Genomic DNA, 22,586 nt, shown 5'->3' with positions numbered 1-22,586 from the left:
CAAATTCATTTCAAAAGGTAGTCGCATTTTTTTTTTAAAGATATGCAGAAAATCCGGAGCGATGATAACGCTTCTCATTTTCATATAGTTTTCCACAACTTGAAAGAGAAAAGATTTTCAAAATAATTTATACTATCGAAAGTTGCTGTATTTCTAAACGAGTAAATTTGCATTGCCAATAATTGTAAGAGTGATACCTTCCCTTTAATGAAAGAGTCATATCGCCATCATCAACAAATGTACCGACGTCCGTCCATGAATAGTTGAGAAGGACAAACTAATAGCTTTTAAAATAAAAATTTAAATTATATAGATGAGAAAAATTTTCCGCCCTGAAAACGATGGCTGATAGCCAGGTGCAACGGCTGTCTACGAAAGTGACAGTTCTCCAGGGCTAAAGGGAGGCTGGGTGCAAGAATTGAGTAATGCAACACGCTCTGGTTCTTTCCGAGGAATAGAATTGTGCAAGTCTAGCGTGTGTCGACAACGAGAAAACAATCCGAACAAATTGTTTTTTAAATGAAATTAAATCTTCTTTTTAACTTCTGTCTGTACAACCTTCTTTTAAACAACTGCTCCCATATAGCATTTGTTTCGTATATACACAGTTTAAACTTGTATATTATCGTTTTAACAAAAGTATAACTTGGGTTGGTGATAATGTTATTATTTACTATCCCCCATTTGCCAACCACGTTTGAATTTAATGTGCGAACATTGATAACGTTACAAATTCTTAATATTTGCAAATAAACCGAAACGGAGATCCTCGGGTTTTGTTTTTTGAATTGTTAAATTTTTACAAATATTTATTTCATCGCAAAATAAATTGTACTTTCCTAACAAATTGCGTAAATCTTGACTTGCATGATCTATTCATGGAGAAGAATTAGCAGCCTGGCATGGATGCACCACATAGACACAATTGATTGGCTCCCTCTCTCTAATCCTTTCCTCACTTCTATTTCTATAAATGGATATGTATTTGTTTGTACTTGTTTTATGCCTATGAAGAAGGTCCGGTTTGGATCAAAAGCTATCCACCCTACTGATAATATGTGTTGCACCCGTTTAGGCATGCCTCTGCCGGTACTCCAGTCTTCCCGGGCCCGGCCATTACCAACTCGAGTCGGGATTTAATTCGAGCAGGGAAACCGTCCTCCTGTGTCTATCTGATGACGACGCACGATTACGCCATGACACTAAAAATAGGTTATTGCAACGGAACTCAAGCGCAATCAACAATTCGAAATCAATGTTTCCTGCAAAAGATAAAATGGCAAATTAGGGCGGATAGGTCTTCGATTCCCTCAGTATAACCGCTGATATCACTATTACTAGAATGTCCATTGTCGTCTAGTTTGATACTGACTCACAGTTTCTTGATTTGGGCAACTTATAATCATTGACGTTTAATATGTTTGTATTTTATTTATTTATTTTAATTCTTCGGACAAAAAAAAAAGCAAAACAATAAAACAAGCACAGGCCGTCCAGGGAAGGGCAAAAGTCCAAAAACTGTCATAAAAAAAGATGTGCTCTCCCAGACCTAGCTCATAAAAAATACACCTTATATACTATACATTAAACAATCTAAAATTGCAGTAAAGGTTTAAACAAAAGATGGCAAGTAAAAAGCAATAACACAAACGATAAACACAAGGTACTTTTTCAAAATGTCCACAGATTCACAACAAACCTACAGGGCCTGAAGACAATGACAGTAGAAAGCCTCCCCCGAAATACCATACACCGAGGAACTGCAGCCCCTGAGAAATGAGCAAAACAAGCCACAAAACATATTTCGTCTCAGTGAGATTAACATTATTTTAGCATGCAAAAACCCATCAACCAGCCACGATATTATACCAAAACATCCCATAACTGGCCAATACGACCCTACACACCAAAACTGAGACGAAAATTAACTCTGCGACATTGCCCCACCCATCCCCCAAAAACCACAGCACACCAGCAAGCAACATTCCAAGGGAAGCCCTCAACCATCACCATCCCCAAACCCTGCAAGCTCAATGTAAATCCGTGAACACCATAATTTCTGTTAGAAAAAAAGTCATTAGCCAACAAAAAAGTACATAGACCCTTCAATATTGTCCCCAAAATAAGCAGAAACACCAATACGAGTTAAAATGGGGGGGGGGGGGGGGGGGTAATGAAAGAGATTGTCTGTTGAAGACCCATTCATTCATCAGTTTGTTTGATGGCACTCTCGTGTAATGACGAGCAGTCTTTTTGTGTTTTTATACGGTGATTGATGTCCACCTACTATTTCAGAACGTCAACTTTCGCGACAACTCCTAACGAAAATACAACAGTAACACATTAGTTTTACTGCATGATCGGGCACAATATGGATTTATTGTTGTATTATTATGTGCTAATGGAAACTCAATTTCTGTATTTTTTGATGCGGACAAGTAAACAATCTAGTTCTAATTATAATTATATATAATGCCCCAATAGGACGACACTAAAGCTGATATCAAAATGACATCAGCGACCATTTGCCGTAGTAGGCCCATCATAGTCATACCATAAAGCAATAAACTAGGTTATATTGCTCATTGGTCATATATAATTCAGTATTGCGCCATGACCAATTCACGTTTTCAGAGCTAAATTGCTCTGAAATGTTCAGCCTGAAAAATTATAAAATTACCTCGAAAGTGTCTTCTTCCAACATTGTTTATGTCACACATTACACCTACGTCACAGGACTCCCAAACAATGGCTACACATTAATGATTGCCTTAATGGCACCGATAACATTGTTTACAGGCAAAACATATCCATGTTGATGAATGGCCAATCTCCATTTATTTTCAATGTGTACATTTTTTCACGTTGCGTCCAAATTCGGCATTCAAATTGTGGCTACAGTGCCCATGTCACAAATTCGTAACGAATGATTCGCAACATTGAAATGCGCAGGATAGAGTGAGATGGGAATTGGTGAAAAGGAGTGAGGCGAGACGACGAAAATTTACCGATGTGTGTGACAATAAGTTTAAAGACACTGGACACTTTTTGTTATTGTCAAAGACTACTTATCACAGTTGTGTATCTCAACATAATGCATAAAATAACAAACCTGTGAAAATTTGAGTTCAATTGGTCATCGAAGTTGCGAGATATTAATGAAAGAAAAAAACACTTGTCGCACTGTGGGCTGACAAAGTTGTGTGCTTTCAGATGCTTGATTTCGAGACCTCAAATTCTAATTCTGAGGTCTCGAAGTCAAATTCGTGGAAAATTCTTTCTCGAAAACTACGTTACTTCAGAGGGAGCCGTTTCTCACAATGTTTTATTCTATCAACCTCTCCCCATTACTCGTTACCAAGTAAGTTTTTATGCTAAAAATAATTTGAGTAATTACCAATAGTGTCCACTGCCTTTAAAATCAGACGACTATGGATGTGAGTAGATTGCTTTTAATCGGACACGGTCATTAAAGATTCTATACAAACTAGGGTCATAAGAAAGACAATAGTAGTGATGCAAGTCAGCAGATTGACCCATACGTGGGTCAGCCTGACTTGAGATATCATCACGTGGCTAGGAGATCAACATAATTATACTTGTCTATGTCACTACAGGGGATCCGTACAAATAAAATGCTTTGTTATCTGGTTTCGTCGAAGTGGTGCTTTGTTTTAATTAATGGGTTATGTGGAGTCATTTTAACGACGCGAAATAGTCTTCCCTTCAATGGAAGATGGCGTCCGGTGAGGAACTGTACTATGGTGACAATGGATCATGCTGCCGACATTTGTATCCACAACAATACGCTCATGTTTGAATGGCCCTTTGAAAAAAATGAAATTATAATAAAAAAAAACCTTAATGGGCCCACTGGTTGGTCTACATCATTATCACCACTACAATAGCCTATACACTTTTATAATAGTGTCTGCGGTTAAATCGACATCGGCTGAATCACAGATACCCCCCCCCCCCCCCGCCCGCTTCCGCAAAAAATATAGGTATAATTAATGCAAACTAAAACAAACGGGGGAAGTGGGAACAAACACCGTGCCCCAATAACACCCCACCACCATCAACAACAACAGCAAACAAAACACATTCGCCAAGCCGACAACTGTTTTTTTTTGAGAACCTTTTTAGTGTGACGTATTATACTTTAGTTTTCTCATTGTTTTCTGTCCAATTCCCTTGTTTTCAAAAAGCACATGCACTTTGGGGTAGTATTCTTATCCATTGTTTTATACAATTCACTGAAAGTACAGTATTGTTCCTGAAAGAGTAAGATAATTCTGCTTGTTTTCAATAAGCACATTATGGAAGCAATTCCCTCACGCTTGAAAGTTTCTCAAGGAAAATTAAAACGTCTTTCTTAATTATGTATTTACTAGGCAAATAGTGATAACTGTAAAATATCATTGTAATTATCTTGTTTCGCTCAAAACAGTGTACCTATTTAATTATCTGGCTGGTCTCGTCCGCCTAATTTTTAAAAAGCACTATGCTTCAAATCTTCCCTGCATGTTGGTAATAACGTAACGGAGTATCTTTAGTCATGTTGTAATTCTGTAGACTGTAAAATGCTTGAATTGCATTTGATGCTTTTGTTGTTGTTGCCAATATTGAAATAAATGTCTAAACACAAACACACACAAAAACTTATGGAGATGCACACTAAAAACAACTCAAAGAATTGACCCGGATTCACGGTCCCACTGGGGCCTGACCCATTAATGAATCAGGCTGATCCGGAAACTGATTAACATATGGGATTTTAGCTGATTCTGCGCCAGCTATTTCTGGGTCATCTTGACACATATTCCGGGCATTATTGACCCATAAATGGGTCAAGGCCCACTGAACCACGTTTTTATAACAAAAAACAACAGCAACAACAAAAACCAGAAAGTGCTTTATGTTTTGTCCCGTGACTAGGAACCCTAATATTTCGGATGCCAGAATCGCCGCAAGCAACGTTATAATGGGGTGTCAGATGCAATTGTGTCCGCCATGCAATACTGTCCGCTCCGGACACTTTTGCATATGCAATCGTGTGTCCGGGGCTATGCAAAAACCGTCCGGCGGACATGTACATGACTGTACATGTATGTGCAGCATGAATAATATTCACGTATTTTATGATTGCAGCGAAAACCCAACGGCCGAACATTTCCCATGTCATTCATGACATGCACTTAGCTTGTAAAAAAAATGGCAAACGTGTTCCGTCGACCAAGAGCGTTTAATTTACTGCAAGGACGGTTTTGCACGGGGCGGACATAACTGCATATGTAAATATGTCCGGGCGGACACAAGTGCATTATGCAGCAGTGTCCGGGCGGCCACGATTGCATATGCAAAACCGTCCGGCGGACGTTATTGCATATGCAATAATGTCATCCGGATAGTATTGCATAGAGGACATAATTGCATGCGACAGGGGCCTGCCATTGCGACGAGTATAGACAGATTCATCTCGAAGTTTCAAAATGAACCTCAAGATAATACTTCAAGATGAAGATGTCATCAGAGAACCTTTTTGAAGATTGCACACGAGGTGAGAGTTACTGCTGACAATAAAGGTCTGAAACTAGGTCCAAATGTATACCGAGTATATTGAAATGACGGCATTGCCACCTTTTAGTAACCACTGGAGTTAAAGGCAGTGGACACTATTGGTAATTAAACATTTTTATTAGCATCAAACCTTTCTTGACTACGATAGTATAAAACATTGTGAGAAACAGCTCCCTCTGAAGAAACGGCAGTAGCTAAACACCTTAAGAAAACACAACACAAGTCATTAAAGCCATTAGTTATATTTACACCCATGAGAGGCGAGGTTTAATCAAACACTTTGTATTAACAGTCTACATATTACGGTTCAGGGATACAGCTATAAACAAAAACAATCCATTAGGAAGTTCTGCTTTGAGAACACTCGTTCTGTGTTAGAAAGATACAATTATCGAACGCTCATATTTCTTGTTAAACTATTGAATTTTTAGCTTCAACGGTGTATTAAACATTGGTGGTATTGTTGGCGAAATGAGTATTCACAAAGTAAGGTTTGCGAATGAATATTCACATATTATGGTAAGGTTTGCGAATGAATATTCACATAGTATGGTAAGGTTTGCGAAATAAATATTCACATAATAATTATGGTCAGGGTGGAAAACTTCGTTTCTCAACTTCAAATTTGTCGGCTTGTAAAACTATTCAATCAATGTTACTTCGAAGGGAATACTTTCTCAAAATGGTTATTACTAATAACAGCTTCTGTGCTTTTCACCTAGTAAGTTTTGTTTAGTGTTAATTAATTAATGAATGAGTTACAAAGAAGGCTATGAACATTCACGGTTACTAAAACGTTAATTTGTTTAGGCTTCATTGGCTGAATTGGCATAATTTGTATAACAAAAGGTGTTATACAGGGTTGGTAAGGATAAAAACAATGTTGGGTAATTTCACTCTGAAAGCTTATGATCATAAAGTTCATACTAGAAAACAAAACAAAAATCTGTGAAATATTTCCCTCTGAAATGAAGTCATTTTCGGGAAAACTGTATCTGAAATGCTACCAAGAAAACGCAACGACTGATTTCGGAGTTTACAACCAAAATTAAGGACAGTGAGTTTGCATGCTGTGCATTGTTTACCATTTTCTCCGTGGAGCATTGTTTTCGATGGTCATGGCGCTATATAAATGTTTACAATTAATATAGGTTTTCTCGGTCAAATTCGGCAAATGAGCAGTCAGTTTCATTTTCATGCGTTCGAATAAAAGCTGTTTTGCCTCTCCAGTTGTTACTGCGTTTCAAATTCAAAATTCGGCCATTCAATTTTGTTTAGAGTAGAGTCAAATTCCTTAATCACTCTGTTCAATTTAGTGTATCGTCATTCTTTGTCGGGACACACCCGCCTCAAGAAGCGTTGCAAATTTGAATGCTGCTTTGATGAATTTTAAATTGAATGATTATTTTGTTAAATCGAATGACGCAACATTACATTTGACTAATCATAAAACGAAATCGAATGACCATTTTCAGTAGCATTCGATTTCGCCCAAAACAGAAGAGCTTGATGGTTAAATTTGCTCGAAATTGACCGAGAAAACCTTTATTAACTATTATTATTATTCTCCCGACTTCTCAAGGGATTCAGCCCAAATTTCATAAGTTTGTTTGTTCATGTACAACTGTATAATGGTTGATCACACAAAACATGAACACTGTCAGCTTTACAAATCCTGTATAAGCCCCTAATGCATTAAATTGTAAATTTTTGAAAACCTCTTTGTTCCAATTACAAGCTAGTCAGAAGAAATGGGTTACTCTTTGTTTTCCTTTAGTTTGAAAATCTTCTAAGTACAAAAGTACAACCACAATTAAGTTTGATCAAATTGAGCAGCATTACAAAATACACGTCTATATAAGGCCATGCACCCCACAAAATAGGAAAAAAGCCCGCTATGCCAGGACTCCAACTACATTTCCAACCTGGGCTTGATGTTTTTTTTTCAATATCTCTATCGCCATAGAATTTTGAATTGTGACGTCACATTCTGTACACAGTTAAGATTGATCTTCGCTCTTTGTGAAATCGGCACCAAGAGAATAACAAAACAAAAAACACCCATGTTGCACAAATTTGTGTGCTTTCAGAAGTCTGTTATTATTTGAGTGAGAAATTACTTCTTTCTCAAAAACTACGTTACTTCAGAGGGAGCCGTTTCTCACAACATTTGATATATACTATCACCAGCTCTCCATTGCCCGTTATTTTTTTTTTTCTGTTAACAATTATTTTGAGTAAGATCCAATAGTGTCCGTGCCTTCAAGAGGTCGTGGTTCAAATTACTGTCATGAAGATTTCCCGCCACATTTGCACAAAAAATTTTTCTGCCAACTCCTATAGTATCATACTTTCAGAATGCCATGCTGAATTAGAAAATGTTATTTTTTTCCCATAGTTATTCAATTTAAACAACCACAATTTTGAGGTGTTTACAAATTTCATGGATACATTTTTCTACACATCAATTTTGTCAACACACTGTACATAATGGACGAAGATCCATTATATTTGCCAAAGGCTAAAACGTGTTATAATTATAAGGCACTTAATTTGAAATATCTAAATTGGTATCATAATATAATGAATATTTACAATCTGTTTACACACAATTTTAATCATTTCTACTTTATACAATTATTAATACTTTTTTTTGCAACAAACAAACCTATAAGTTATAGTTGCAAATTTACAATGACGATAATCACTAATGAAAAATTTACGAATGCAAACATAAGATATATTATTTTGTTCTGATAAAAATTGATTAAACTTTACATCATTACAGTTACATACAAATACGCATTAATAATCTTTTATTGATAAAGGACAACTGCAGCAGCAACTTTGATATTGTTTCTAAGTCTGATGAAGCAACTGTTATGTGGGAGCCCAACCTCCTCTTCCGCCCCTTGAACCGATCATGTCAGTTCTTAAAGGCACTTGACATTTTTGACCAGTATTCTCAATTGGTGTATCCCAACATGCATAAAATAACAAACCTGTGAAAATTTGGGCTCAATTCGTCATCGAATCTGCCAGAGAATAATGAGAAAAAAAACGTCCTTGTTGCACAAATATGTGTGCGTTCAGATGCATAATGAAAGGCTTCAGGTGAAGTAGTCAAAAATTTGAGTGAGAAATTTCCTTTCTCAAAAACTACTTTACTTCAGAGGGAGCCGTTTCTCATAATGTTTTATACTATCAACAGCTCTCCATTGCCCGTTACCTAGTAATTTTTTAAGGCAATTTGGTTTTGTTTTGTAATTACCAATAGTGTCCAGTGCCTTTAAGGCCACCCTTGACATAACACTCCAAACGGACGACGTGTGTTATGGCCCATAAGACACGAACAGTCAATGTTTGCTCGCCTCTATAAACAACAGGATATTCACAGCCAATGCTTGATTAAAGTAGTCTTTTTTATTCCTTCGTCTTCGGCAAAAAATAAATGACAATACATTGTTTACCCAAGTCCACTTTCAATATCGAATATTATAATTACTCGTTCTGTGCGCATGTTAGATTACACGAGAATACGTTTAATTTGGGATATTGAGATGCAAGCTTTCGAGATTGGCAGGAGCTTTTTATTTTTATTTTCTAATTTGGTTTTACTCGAGAGACTTGGTAGCTTTTCGATGCGCCTTGCAACAATAATTTAATAATTTTGATATCTATTTTTTAAATCGACAATAATTGATTTTAAGAAACTGTTTTAGTTTAACATTTTCATGTTGTGGCCTAATCGTTTTACTTCTTGTAGCCCCTGAAATAGAGTGGCGAACTTGCATAATTTTTTTTTTTACTTTTAAAAAAGAGTATATTTTAGGCTATATAGGCCAATTGAGTAATGTGTGCCGACCATCAGGGGAAATTCTGGAAGGGTATGTATCGGTTTTATTTGACGGGTGACACCAGAAAATAAACTAGAGGATCAACATTTTACTGTTCAAAAAGAAATGGATGTTATGTCATTTCTCACACTTACTGGTAGATTGGCATAAGTGAACTCTTTCAAAGGTTTAAATGAAATGTTCCCTCTACCAAGACTCGATAACAAATCTCTTTTACGAGCTGCAACATTTTTCAGCTTGATTTTTTTGCTGTTTTGTCCTGGTGACGTATTTGTGTGTATCTATACCGCTCATCACTTATCTAGTTACAGCCGTCCAGTAAAACAAACACCCAGTATCAAGATTGATTCTGTAGACTTGACAGGACATGCAAATAGTATCCTCATCACTACAATCTACAGAATCAAAATGGACATGACCACTGGTCCAATAAATCCACACGGGAATTGGAGAAGATCGTGGTTTGGACTGTCTTGGGTTAAATAACAGTCAAAATGATCAATAACAAAACTCAACGTCACAAAGAGTTCAATTTGTCCAAAATAAACCAGAAACCAATTTGAATCAATCATCTCTCTGACACTCCCGAGGACTGGATCATTTAACCGCGCCAAAGACACTGGACACTATGATTGGTAATTATTAAAGACCAGTCTTCTCACTTGGTGTATCTCAACATATGCACAAAATAACAAACCTGGGGAATATTGAGGTCAATCGGTCATCGAAGTTGCCTAGCCTAATAATTAAAGAAAAAAACACCCTTGTCACACGCAGTTGTGTGCTTTCAGATGCTAGATTTCGAGACCTCAAATTTTAAATCAGAGGTCTGGAAATCAAATTCGTGGAAAATTACTTCCTTCTCGAAAAGTACTCCACTTCAGAGTGAGCCGTTTCTCACAATGTTTTATACTATAAACAGCTCCCCATTACTCATTATACCAAGTGAGGTTTTATGCTGGTAATTATTTTGAGTAAATATTAATAGTGTCCACTGCCTTTAAAGGCAGTGGACACTATTGTAATTCCTCAAAATAATTATTAGCGTAAAACCTTTACTGGTGGCGAGTAATGGGGAGAGGTTGATGGTATAAAACATTGTGAGAAATGGCTCCCTCTGAAGTGCCATAGTTTTCGAGAAAGGAGTAATTTTCCACGAATTTGATTTCGAGACCTCAAGTTCAGAACTTGAGGTCTCGAAATCAACTAACTAAACGCACACAATTTCGTGTGACAATGGTATTTTTTTCTTTCATTATTATCTCGCAAGTTCGATGACCGATTGAGCTTAAATTTTCACAGGTTTGTTATTTTATGCATATGTTGAGATACACCAACTGTGAAGGCTAGTCTTTGACAATTACCAATTACCAATAGTGTCCACTGCCTTTTAAGAGAGAGGGAACGGATAATTACCCGACGAGTGTCGGCCAAAGGTGTTTCAAAGAACAACCTGTGATCCTCAACGAGGATGAAGGCATAGAGCCTACAGCACGCGGCCCTTTCAAGGCAAAACCGCCTGGTTTAAAAAATTTCATTTTGAGAAAAGCAAGAACAGAGATGAGCTGTTTTGCCATAAAAAAAGGATGAATGTAAAAAGCGGCCGAGATAGGATATGTTATAACTCACATGGGCCCTATGCGTTTGATACTTAACAATTTGAAAAACGACGTCAATTTACCCAGAAATGTACAAGAAAACATAATATTTGAGTTAGGCCGTTTTGGCCAACCGTACGACTCCTGGGGCAAAGGTTTTTCAACAACACCCAGATAATTTTCTCTCAAGAGACTGCGGAAGGGGTCTACTCTAGCCTGAATATCTGAGGTCACTATTCGAAGCTCGTAAGACAGGGGACCGCTCTAGGTCTACCCTCGCATTTTTTATCGACTGCCAGTAAACATCTAGACGCACAGAAGAGGAGGGCGGACTCTCTTATAGCCTCATAATTGTCAGTGACTCTCAGCCCCACCCACCTCTCTGGATCCATTCTGACCACTCTCCCTCTAGACGCAGGCGCAGATTCAGGGGGTTAGTCCTCGAGGGTCCAGACCCTCTCCCTACAGTGCTCTCGACGACTATGATTCTATATTGTTGAAATTGTCTTTTTCTTTTGTAAAACTTTATTCTTATGCAATTACATAACAGTAGCCCCTATTTCTTGCTCCCCGCTTGCAACATACCAATAATCATGGCTACCTTCCAGTTTTCGGTGTTTGTGTGTGGGGGATGTGTGCCTGGGGCTCAATTTATTTTGAAGATCTCCCCTTGTAAAGTTCCCGAATCCAAAACCAAAAAATGACTGTGAACTTCTAACAAAACGAGCAAACATTTTATACATTGCTATTTTCGAGCAACACTTTTCGAACGCTGTAAATTGTTCTTTGTCAGTTGAAGATTTTTACAAACACGAATTCTTAAAGATAGCTTTTTGTTGTTGTTGTTGTTGTTGTTGTTGTTGTTGTTGCTGTTGCTGTTGTTGCGGTTGCTCACTCTATAACATATTTTATGTACATGATTAATGTTAAAATAGACCACATCATCTCTCTATAAATAACAACAACAATTTTCAAAATATAGTTATACATCTATAATACTTACAGCACAAAAGGAAAATGGACTTGTCAGATTCTTCAGAATGCCACATTGAATCCATGAATATTTTTCACAGACAAAGTAATGACTAAAATTTCACGACTGAAACATAAAGAATAAGTTATAAATAATTATTCATGATATCATACCAATGTGGACTTCAACTTCTAAATAAATATTAATCTATACAAATAAATATATAATATTGATAATTTTTGTTAACCTTTAAATGTTGATAATTCTATGAGATAAAAAGAAGTTATCATTTTGGCTTGAGGTGAATAATTAAGAAGGCTATTATATTCTCTTAGTTTTATAGACTCATCCACATCTCTTTCAGATGACGCCATCATGAGCACACAGGTTTATGTCCCAGCATGTAAATGTTTGCATAGTTTATGCAAAAATGTGTACAACTTTTAGACTTAAGACAGAATACTGTGTGGTAGAAATACAAGCGGAATATAAGATTTGAGAAAAACCTTTACTAACTCCATTTTAAAAGTTGGTACAATTTCACACACATTTTTTCCTGTCAAAGGCAGAATGCTTTATCTATCTTCTGTGGGCCTGTGTACACTTTTTTGCCTGCCGACTTTTGAACCGGTAAACATATGGTGTAATTCGTCACTAACATCAGTTATTCTGAGATGATTCTTGATTCTGATTCCAAATATTAATAGCATCGTCATGGTGATGACTTCTATTCAACCTCATTATCTAAAAGAAATTTGAATGAAGAATAGGGTAGATAAAATTCTTAAGATTAAAACCCAACTTAAAGGTACACAACAACATGATTGATTTGGAAAGAATCAAGTGACATTTATTGCAGAGACAGCATGTAATAAATCTCTTTTGACCTCTGGTGGTTCTGAGAAGAACCGGTGGCTGAAAAACTCAAAGTTACGATCCGCATAATCAACTTCAGGAGTATTGTTAAAGAAAATGTTATTTCTATCCTTGAGTATTCGTTAAAAACACCATGCAAACTAACCTGACAACATTTCCAATGAAAAATAATTTTAGTCTGAGCACTCAGATCAGTAATGTTATTTTTAACTACCAATCTTGTAAGTTGTTTTTTTTCGACAGGTAGATGGAAAACTACCATTGAATGCATAACACCGGTTCTTCGTCAGACTTTGGGCGTTCAAGTTTCCGAAGTTTTGTCAAAGAAACAACTGTTGCTCCGAGCATTCTGTCAAATAGAAATTCAACGTAGGGCCCTATGATTTAATTCTCGATTTAATTTCTACTCACTTTAGTTCTTGTAGACCGGTGCTCCTCTTTTTTCTGAAAATATTTAAAACAGCGCAAAAGTGAAAATTAAGGTTTAGGCTCAATGGTGATTATATAATTATACAATTATATTCATAAACATTCACATTTTTCCCGATATGAAATTACATTTATATGTTTGGATTTGTGGGGTTAGATTTAATAAGAAATATTGTCCCTGAAATTTTGTCAATCTGTGACTGCCAAGACAAAATTGAGAGCAAATGGTGACAAATATAAGACTCCCAGGCAGATCTTGTAGATCTTGTCGACCATTGTTCCACAATGATACAAAATTGCATTTAAAAAAAAAATTGTATTATTACACCTTGCGATATGGGGATGTACTCTCAGCCAAGTAAGTTATTTTTGTAGTAATGTGGAAGTACATCTTTTCCATAACTGCAATTGATGTTTTCTACTTTTAACTGGAATAAAGCAACCAATTTTCATCAATGCAAATAATTGTTTATGAATATTAAAATTTTTAATTTGAATTCATGTGTCATAATAACTTATCTAGAACATTAATCGTATATAGCTTCAATAGAAATCAGTGTTAAATTAGGGCCTTTACGAAACCACAGCTTCTGCTTGCGGGCTTTGGCTTTGGGCATGGTCTGCCTGCTTGATTTTGGTATCAAAAGCACACATTTGTCAACACAGCTGGCTAACCCTGAGCCGAAGCCCAAGCTACATGTGTAAGGCTATGGTTTCTAAAAGAGCCAAATAGTGGTAAAGTCAAAACTAGACTTACTGTCATGTTGGGTGACCGAGGACATTTCAGTCTTCTCATTGCCCGAAGAGGAGAAAGCCTAAGAGACAGAAAAAAATGAATCAAAGCACACACAGATCAAAACAAATTGTTACAGATTAGATTGATTTCTTCTCCCAATATTCATCCTTAGAATGAAACGGATATAGAGGGAAAGTACAATTGCTTTTTGGAATGGTTAAATATTTGTCCACCCTCTAGTTTTCAGTTGAGCCAGTCTCCAAACTAATCAGCAAAAATCTCACCAAACTTGATGGTCATAATTATTTTGTAAACAAGGAAAACTGTTCATGCTATACAATGATCTCCCCATCAACTCATACACTTCACTTGACTTCTTACAGATCATCAAAAGCCATCTCTTCAAATCTGCTTACATTTAGTCCATTGCATAATATGTTATCTCCAAATGAAATTGCCTAGAGTGGGACTCAAACCAACAACCTCTGGGTTAACGAGCTGGCGCTCAACAAACTGAGCTATCTTGATATTCTTTAATAAAAAGTCGCACCCCTTGGCTTGAAGGATGCATCATAATTTTTAGTGTGATCCCTGGCTACACAGCAGCTAAGGGTTGTACGGCTTTTGACTTGCAACCCCGACCAAAGATATTGACAAATAGGAAGACCGCAAACATGGGGCTAGGTAGAAATATCTCAGCTGGCAGAGCACCAGAATCTCAATCTGGAGGTCATTGGTTCAAGTCCCACTCAAGTAAATTTGTCTTTGTTCAAAACCCAAAATTTGATTACAAATCCCCAGAACTCACCCAGATCTTGTTGAAGAGCATGTTCTCCTCCCCAGACGCTCCTACTTTCCCGAAGCGACGACGCATGGCTCCCTTCACCTGTAATAAGCAAACCACATCATGGAATAGATTTACATTTTGTAACAACTTGTCTTTATATAGGATTCAAACTGCCTCTAGCTACCGGGCAATCTCGGGGGTCTACTAGTTGGTAAGACACTGCTCTAGAATTGCAAAGGTCGGGGTTCGGAACCCAACGAGCTCGGGAAAGTACCGAGTATACAGTACTAACACACATCTGTGTATATGAGTAAAATCAAAATTATTATTCTCTATCCCCGCTGCAAATTTCCATCTCTAAAACCAGCTTTGCCTTCTTTCTGCTGAACCCATTTCTAAAAAAATAATTATGTTTTTAAAAGGCACTATTTCAGCTTTTTTGAGCTATGGTGGACACTATGTAATGGTGCTGTTTGGTTTAATTAAATGTGTCTGTATACACCTAAAACAAAATGTGTAGTTCTTTGGTGTTCACCATATCTCAAAAAGGCTAATACTTTTGGAAATTCTAGTACTCTTTTGGGGATTTTTTTTTATATTTTTCAGATAGGCCTACAGCATCTTTATTGAAACATGTCCAATCTTGTGAACTGCCTAATGCTTTTCAATCCGTCGCCCAACTTGTTTTTGTTTCACCTATAATTACTTCCGTTGCACTACTAATAGTTATACAAGCACTTGAATGTGTGGGTTGTGTTGTCAATTAGCCGTTGGGGAAGGTGTCTAGAGTCAAAACGTGAGGCCATTAACAATGTTTGCGGACACACACCATCGCGCACAAATTAATAATGATAGCTTTGCCCTTAAAGTCACTGGACACGTCAGGTAATTGTCAAACATCAATGTTCTCACGTATCCCAGCATATGCATAAAATAACCTGTACAAATTTCGGCTCAATTGGTCATCGAGTTTGCAAGAGAATAATGAAGAAAAAAACACCTTTGTTGCATCACTTAATGTACTTTCAGATGCCAAATAAAAGGCTTCAGCTGAAGTCTTTTATTATTTGAGTGAGAAATTACCTCTTTCTCAAAAGCTACGTTACTTCAGAGGAAGCCGTTTCAAACAATGCTTGAATACTATCAACAGCTCTCTATTACTTGTTACCAAGTATGCTTTTATACTAACAATTATTTTGAGCAGTTTCCAAAAGTACCTTATGCCTTTAACCAGCGACTGACTCTAAAGCTGTACGCTCAAGAGTGGGGGGATAATTATGAGGAAAAGTTATGCTCGGAGTTGAACTAATAACCTCCTGAAAATACTTTAAATAATTATTAATAATATTAATTTGATTTTGAGATGAAAACAATTTCTTTACCTCCTCGTTGAGTAGAATGTGAAAGACGAAAAGAAACACACCCTGAAAAAATAAAATAGAAATTGTAAGTTCTTGAGGTTATTGGAGGATAATGACATTAATGATCACTGAGAAATAACAGTAACATATCATAAGAAGAAACTATCCTGAGGAACAAAACCATAAGAAGAAACTATCCTGAGGAACAAAACCATAAGAAGAAACTATCCTGAGGAACAAAACCATAAGAAGAAACTATCCTGAGGAACAAAACCATAAGAAGAAACTATCCTGAGGAACAAAACCATAAGAAGAAACTATCCTGAGGAACAAAACCATAAGAAGAAACTATCCTGAGGAACAAAACCATAAGAAGAAACTATCCTGAGGAACAAAACCATAAGAAGAAACTATCCTGAGGAACAAAACCATAAGAAGAAACTATCCTGAGGAACAAAACCATAAGAAGAAACTATCCTGAGGAACAAAACCATAAGAAGAAACTATCCTGAGGAACAAAACCATAAGAAGAAACTATCCTGAGGAACAAAACCATAAGAAGAAACTATCCTGAGGAACAAAACCATAAGAAGAAACTATCCCGAGGAATATATCATAGTAAGAAACTATCCTGAGGAATGTATAGTAAATAATAGCCATTCTATTTTGGTGAACATATATAGTAGGCCTACATATAGTTTATTAAATTAATGTCCTGTTCATTGGGGAATATTAAGTACATGTTCGATATATTTTACCTTGTTCATAGGGAATATGTAGTACATATAAACAATATTAATAATATACATAATATAAACTTGTTCAATGTGGGGAAGAAATAGTACAAATGACTATGTTCATGGGGGGAAGGTATAGTACATATAGTATCATAACATTATTCATTGAGGAATATAGTTAATATAGTATAATGAACTTGTTCACAGGAATATAAAGTACATATAAAGTACATGTATAGTTATAAATGACCTTGTTTTATAGGGGAATATCGAGTACATATAGTACCTATGACTTGTTCAATTGTGGAACATATTATTAGGCCTTGGACTATTTTTGGAATAAGTCCCTTCATTATAAACCATATCATCTAGTTGGTAAGACACTGCTCTAGAATTGCAAGGGTCGTGGGTTGGAATCCCACCCGAGTGACATGCCTGTGATATTTTTTCATAGGACTCGGGAAAGTACTGAGTATACAGTGCTAACACATATCGGTGTATGGGTAAAAAAAAAAAAAAAAAAAAAATTAATATTCTTTATCCCCGGTGCAAATTTAACATCTCATATCATCTTTGATTACAAAAAAAGTGACACTAGTCATTCCAGGGCATTTCTGTTGGCAAAACTTGGACAAGAGAATTGTTACATTAGGTATCACAATTACCACATCAAATCAAGAATCACAAAAAAGAGCAGTTACAAAAATGTAATGCGCCCCTTCCTTCATATCAACAGCTTTCGAAGAAAAACAATCCCAAAGCAATTTCAATAAAATGTAAGATGCTTTGTTTTCTTCCACTATCAATATATATATTTAAAACAATAAAAGAATAGTCAAATACAGGAAAAACACACATTCAAACCACAAGAATATATATAAACGAATCAAAACAACATTGTAAAGAAGAAAGGCACAACACGTTTTGAGATTTATTGTGCCCCTTTCTTCATACCAAAACTTGTCAATAATTGAACACAGCAATTTCATTCACTGTTTTCTTCAATCATCAAGATATATATAAATTAAAAATAAAAAAAAGTTAAATACAGGAAAAATGCACATTCAAATAACAACAACAAGCTATTGAAACAAATCAAAGCAACAAAACTGTAAAGGAGAAACGCATAGCAATAATATAAAACAGATTTCCAATCTCAATATCCATTAACATACACAAAATCAAATTAAAAAATAGAGACACTGTTTACAAGCAAAATGAAAACACTGTAAAATTAATCAATACAAAACAAACAAGAAACCCTTCTCAGGCAATGTCACTATAAAATCACTTGCCATACTGGAGTACTTGCACGCATACACCAGGCACAAACACCTGACTAAAACTGCAAGAACATCTGCCAAGAAACACAACACTAGATGGCATTACACCATTTCGTTCATGTGCTTAGTACTTCCAGCATGGCAGACCTCCTACAACACTACAGACATTTCTAGTATTGCAAAACATTCAATCTTGTTAACACTTATTGTGACCAAGTTCAAAATTTCTGCAAACTCGCAGTTAAAGTAACACATCCCATGATTGGTGCTTTGTTTCCAAAAGATTTGACACTCTTTTTGAGTATTTGTGTAGCATCCATTGCTACAGACTACGGCGTTCTGTTTTTGCTTTGCGTTTATGGCTTTCCATAGTTCCTCAACCTTGGTTGGTTAAAACCTGGAATTTGACGATGCAATAGAAGGGTCATGTGCAATCGCAATAGAAGGGTCATGTGACATCAGTGAGAAGGGGTGCATTATCGCTGCTGTAGCCATTAACCATGAATACCTGTTTCAATCTTTGGCCAGTGATTAATCATTGACCAACTTAACCCAAACAGTTATTGGTTGCGACTGCGAAAACGCACCCATGGTCAACACTCCATACAGTCAAACTTTTTTCTGAGAATACAATTAGAGGACAGGGCATGTACCTGCAAGGAGTTGAACACAGCAAAGAGGTAATTGAACATGAGGCTTAGAGCACTGTCATCAAAAGCCAAAAGGCCAAACACCCAGGAGAGACCTAAGATGGGTAACATGACCACCATGGCACGCAGACCAGACCTGAAAATCAAGTGACAAATAAATGGCAAGTCATGTTCGGTGAATAAATGATGACGTGCAAGTTGAACGGGCAATCCAATTAAATCATTAAGCCAAGCCTAACAGGCAATACAAATAAATTAGGCGTTGCTGCCTAATAAGCTTAAGCCTAATAAGCTGCCTAAGCGGATAAGAACGCCAGACTCAAATCTCAAGAAACATTGGCTTTCTGCCGAGCAACGAGGGTCTTCCAGACCATCTGGTTTTCCTCCCCCGGGAAAAATCAAACACTTTGGATCTCTGGCTGTGCTCCTTGGTCATAATGGGTTGATGTGGCTGGATGCCAAAGGGGCTATTACATGCGTAGCCACGTCCTTCGCAATTCAGCTCTTAACTGCGAGTAAGGATAATTTGCCTCCCAAATTATTATTATAAAAACGACCCTCTTTAATCCTGTACTCCTGGAATCATAACTTACTTGAACTTGTCTTTATCATTCTTGTCCTTAAACACTTTGACGGAGACAAAGGCTTTCATTGTCAGAAACATCACAAATGCGTTGAACTGAAAACAAGAAGGTTTACGGGAGAAACAATCAAAAATGTCAAAGGAAAATATTGTGAAAGTTATGGCTGTATGGATCAATCCAAAGGCCATGATTTTTTAATTCTGGTATCATTCCAGTGAAACGAACACTCGCAGAAAAATTAAAAAACTAAAATTAGTCAGAATACTACTAAAAAGATTTACCACAATTTTTTTTTTTTTTTATATGAAAAAACCCTTAAAACCCCTGGTTTTTTAACCCAGGGCCTGAACATCCAAGAAGGAAATGAAAAACTGTTTGTTTTGCTTACTTCTTTTTCCACAAAACATCCCCTTTTAGTTTGTCCAATTCACAAATGTATAACTTTTTCTCCTTCTCTATCACCTGTAATTTGTTCCTTTGTGTTTCCAACCTCTTGTAGTAACCACCCTATCTCCATTTTCATTGTTTATCCGTTGCTTTTTCTACCCCCTCCCCTCTCTCTCTTTTCATATATCTTTCAACTTGACCCCTATTGTGAACACCAGTGTTAAACCAGTATACCTGTTAATGTATTTTGTGTTGTCATTTAGCCTTCGAGAAAGACTCTGCTAGGGGCGAAGCGTCCGGCCATTCACTATTTTTTTGCAATCATGGGACCTTTTAGTAAAGCAGTTTGCAACACCTAACTCTATTTTCTGAATTTAAAACAGTGCATTCCTGCGTGTATGTACTTACTAAAATAATTCCCATAGCTGGGATGACGAACGCCCAAACTCCGTTCTCTTCTACAGACAGCCAACACCTACAAACAGAAAACACTCGCTCGATTAACATTAAACAATTAATGTGCATAATTCATTGATGAGATTCAGTATTATTATAAGTTTCCAATTTGAGATGAAATCTTTCATCACAGTCTTTGAAGTCTGCAATGTCAATACTCACAAATTTGGGGATCCATACACACTGTGATCAATGCCTGCAGTTATAGCTACCACCACGGCTGGCACCCCTGTTATGTAGAAATCAGTATGTTAAAATTAGGGAAAGATAAATAGATTTTTGCTTACGGTAAGCAGAGCCATGAAATTGGGCTCAAGATCAGGGGCAAATTTCATGAAGCTGTTAGGAAGAAAATACTGATCAGCAATTTCCTCAGCTAAGCAAAATTAAGTGGGGCACCAGTCACAACATTGTGAACTTATGTGATTTTTGCCGGTAACCTATTTCTGTTTATCAACTTTTCTGCACTTAGCAAGTTTTTGTGCTTACATGCTTTTTTCAAATTGAGCCCGGAACTCCTCCCATATTAATTTTCTTATTGAGCACATGCCCTTCATTGAGACACTTAACCATGATTGCTTTGTAAAGTTAGGAGGGTAGTGCTTTCTGCTCTACCAGCCAGGCTTCTGAGGGACGATACCCAAGCCTACATCTGTATGGACTGTAAAGGGGGTAACCCTGTTTCATCCCGAGTAGTGGCAAAAGCCCCTGAAAAAATAGTTGATTTGTAGCCCACACCTTGAAGTGGCCTTAAGGCCTTGTGTGTCTGGCGTCTTGCATACAAGAAAAATAAATATAAAAATAAGACGTACCCCATCCCAGGAAACAGAAGTAGATGAGGTCCACCACGCTGCCAGGCCTAGCCGCCTTCTTAACCTTCAGGTATAGGTAGATTCCATTGCACAGCATCCAGGCCATGACCGCCAAGAAGAAGTAGTGCAGCATAGCAGCAACGAATTTACACGCAGTCTGTATTGGGAGTGAGAAATATCTGTGTCAATGCTGAACAGGTGAGCAATCTGTGAAATACTAAACATCTGTCATCAATGCAAAGAGGGACGTGGGTTGTGCCACTGCAGAGAACAATTCATGTATGCCCGTAATGTAAAGAGGGTGGGTAGCCTTACTGCAGAATGCTGTATCTTTCCTCAATGTAAAGAGGGTGGGTAGTATGTGCATCTGCACAAAACTTCACCTTTCCTAAATGCAAAGTAGACAGGCGGTGCCACTGCAGAACACTTCATTTGTATCCAATGCACACTTTATCCGTCCTCAATGTCGCAAAGAAGGTGGATCCGTCCTTTATCTAAAGCAACTGGGCAGGGCTAAAATGCAGCACACTTCACAAGTCCTCCTTAATGCAACAAACAGATGGGCAATGCACCCAGGACACACTTTAATTGAATGACACCATCTTTGTTTAGTTCCCAGACTACATTCATGCAATCTTTCTATGTTACCAATCGAGCCCCAGTTTGCATTCCTCTCCAACGATGTTCATTCTTACCTCATTCACTGTTGCAGTTTCAATGCCCGCTACAAACAGTCCCTGAGCTAAAAATAGCGCCACACACAAGTTCTTCACAATTCCCATACGAGTGGAATTCAGCTCCCTAAAAAGGCACAAAACCATTTTTTTTTTTGATGAATAAGTGAGTATACATAACTACAAATGACTACAGAGAGCAAGCCTGCGGATAACAAAAAAGCGGAAACAATCTTTTTTTCTGAAGGCGATCCAGACAAAAACAACCCACAAGGGCACATAAGTACAAGAGAAAACATGTCATAAAAAGTTTAAAATTACATAGAAAATATAAATTACAATTATAATTATTTTTTTTTTTAAATACATTAAAATACATAAATTAAAAAAAATATTGCACAAAATCCAATTGACCAAGATCCTCAAATGAACAGTGGGTAAGTAAGCAAATAATAGGAAACTAATAAGGTAGAATACATTTGTGGGTTACAGATTAAGAACCCGTTATTATTGTTACAATTGTTATGGTATTACCTGAGGACGATGAATAAGATGATTGCAATGAGAAGGCAGACCAAGGAGAATCCGCATCCAACCATGGAGATGATCGACAAGACCTGTGCATGAGTACCGGTAGCCTAAAAAAACAAATCAAACAAACAAATAAACACAATATTTGTTGAAATTATACTGGAAAATGATTTTAAAAAAACACAGAGACCACGAGTTTTTTTGAAGCCCTTGTCAACTTCCCTAATGTTGTTTTTGAGTTCATTGTGTTTGTTGGTTGGCAATTGTTGGTTGGT

At 36.9% G+C, this 22,586-nt stretch overlaps 1 protein-coding gene across 1 annotated transcript in view; it reads right to left on the bottom strand.

Moving 5' to 3' along the window:
• Positions 1-10,784: 10,784 nt before the first annotated feature.
• LOC117299149 (adhesion G protein-coupled receptor L2-like) overlaps positions 10,785-22,586 on the bottom strand; it is a 34,414-nt gene continuing 22,612 nt past the window's right edge. Inside the window, exons 16-27 of the mRNA XM_033782615.1 lie at positions 22,315-22,418; positions 21,802-21,907; positions 21,107-21,263; positions 20,457-20,523; positions 20,247-20,313; positions 19,461-19,546; positions 18,871-19,003; positions 16,219-16,260; positions 14,858-14,935; positions 14,071-14,128; positions 13,296-13,328; positions 10,785-12,752 (exon numbers count right to left, since the gene is read on the bottom strand). Of these exons, the coding sequence (XP_033638506.1) occupies positions 13,297-13,328; positions 14,071-14,128; positions 14,858-14,935; positions 16,219-16,260; positions 18,871-19,003; positions 19,461-19,546; positions 20,247-20,313; positions 20,457-20,523; positions 21,107-21,263; positions 21,802-21,907; positions 22,315-22,418 (930 nt within the window). The 3' untranslated portion in view covers positions 10,785-12,752; position 13,296. The remainder of the gene's footprint in view (positions 12,753-13,295; positions 13,329-14,070; positions 14,129-14,857; positions 14,936-16,218; positions 16,261-18,870; positions 19,004-19,460; positions 19,547-20,246; positions 20,314-20,456; positions 20,524-21,106; positions 21,264-21,801; positions 21,908-22,314; positions 22,419-22,586) is intronic.

This window comes from Asterias rubens, chromosome 1 (genome assembly GCF_902459465.1).
Source record: "Asterias rubens chromosome 1, eAstRub1.3, whole genome shotgun sequence".
NCBI lineage: Eukaryota > Metazoa > Echinodermata > Asteroidea > Forcipulatida > Asteriidae > Asterias > Asterias rubens.
The sequence above is the reverse complement of the archived record's forward strand: the minus strand, read 5'-3'. Positions and strand labels throughout refer to the sequence as shown.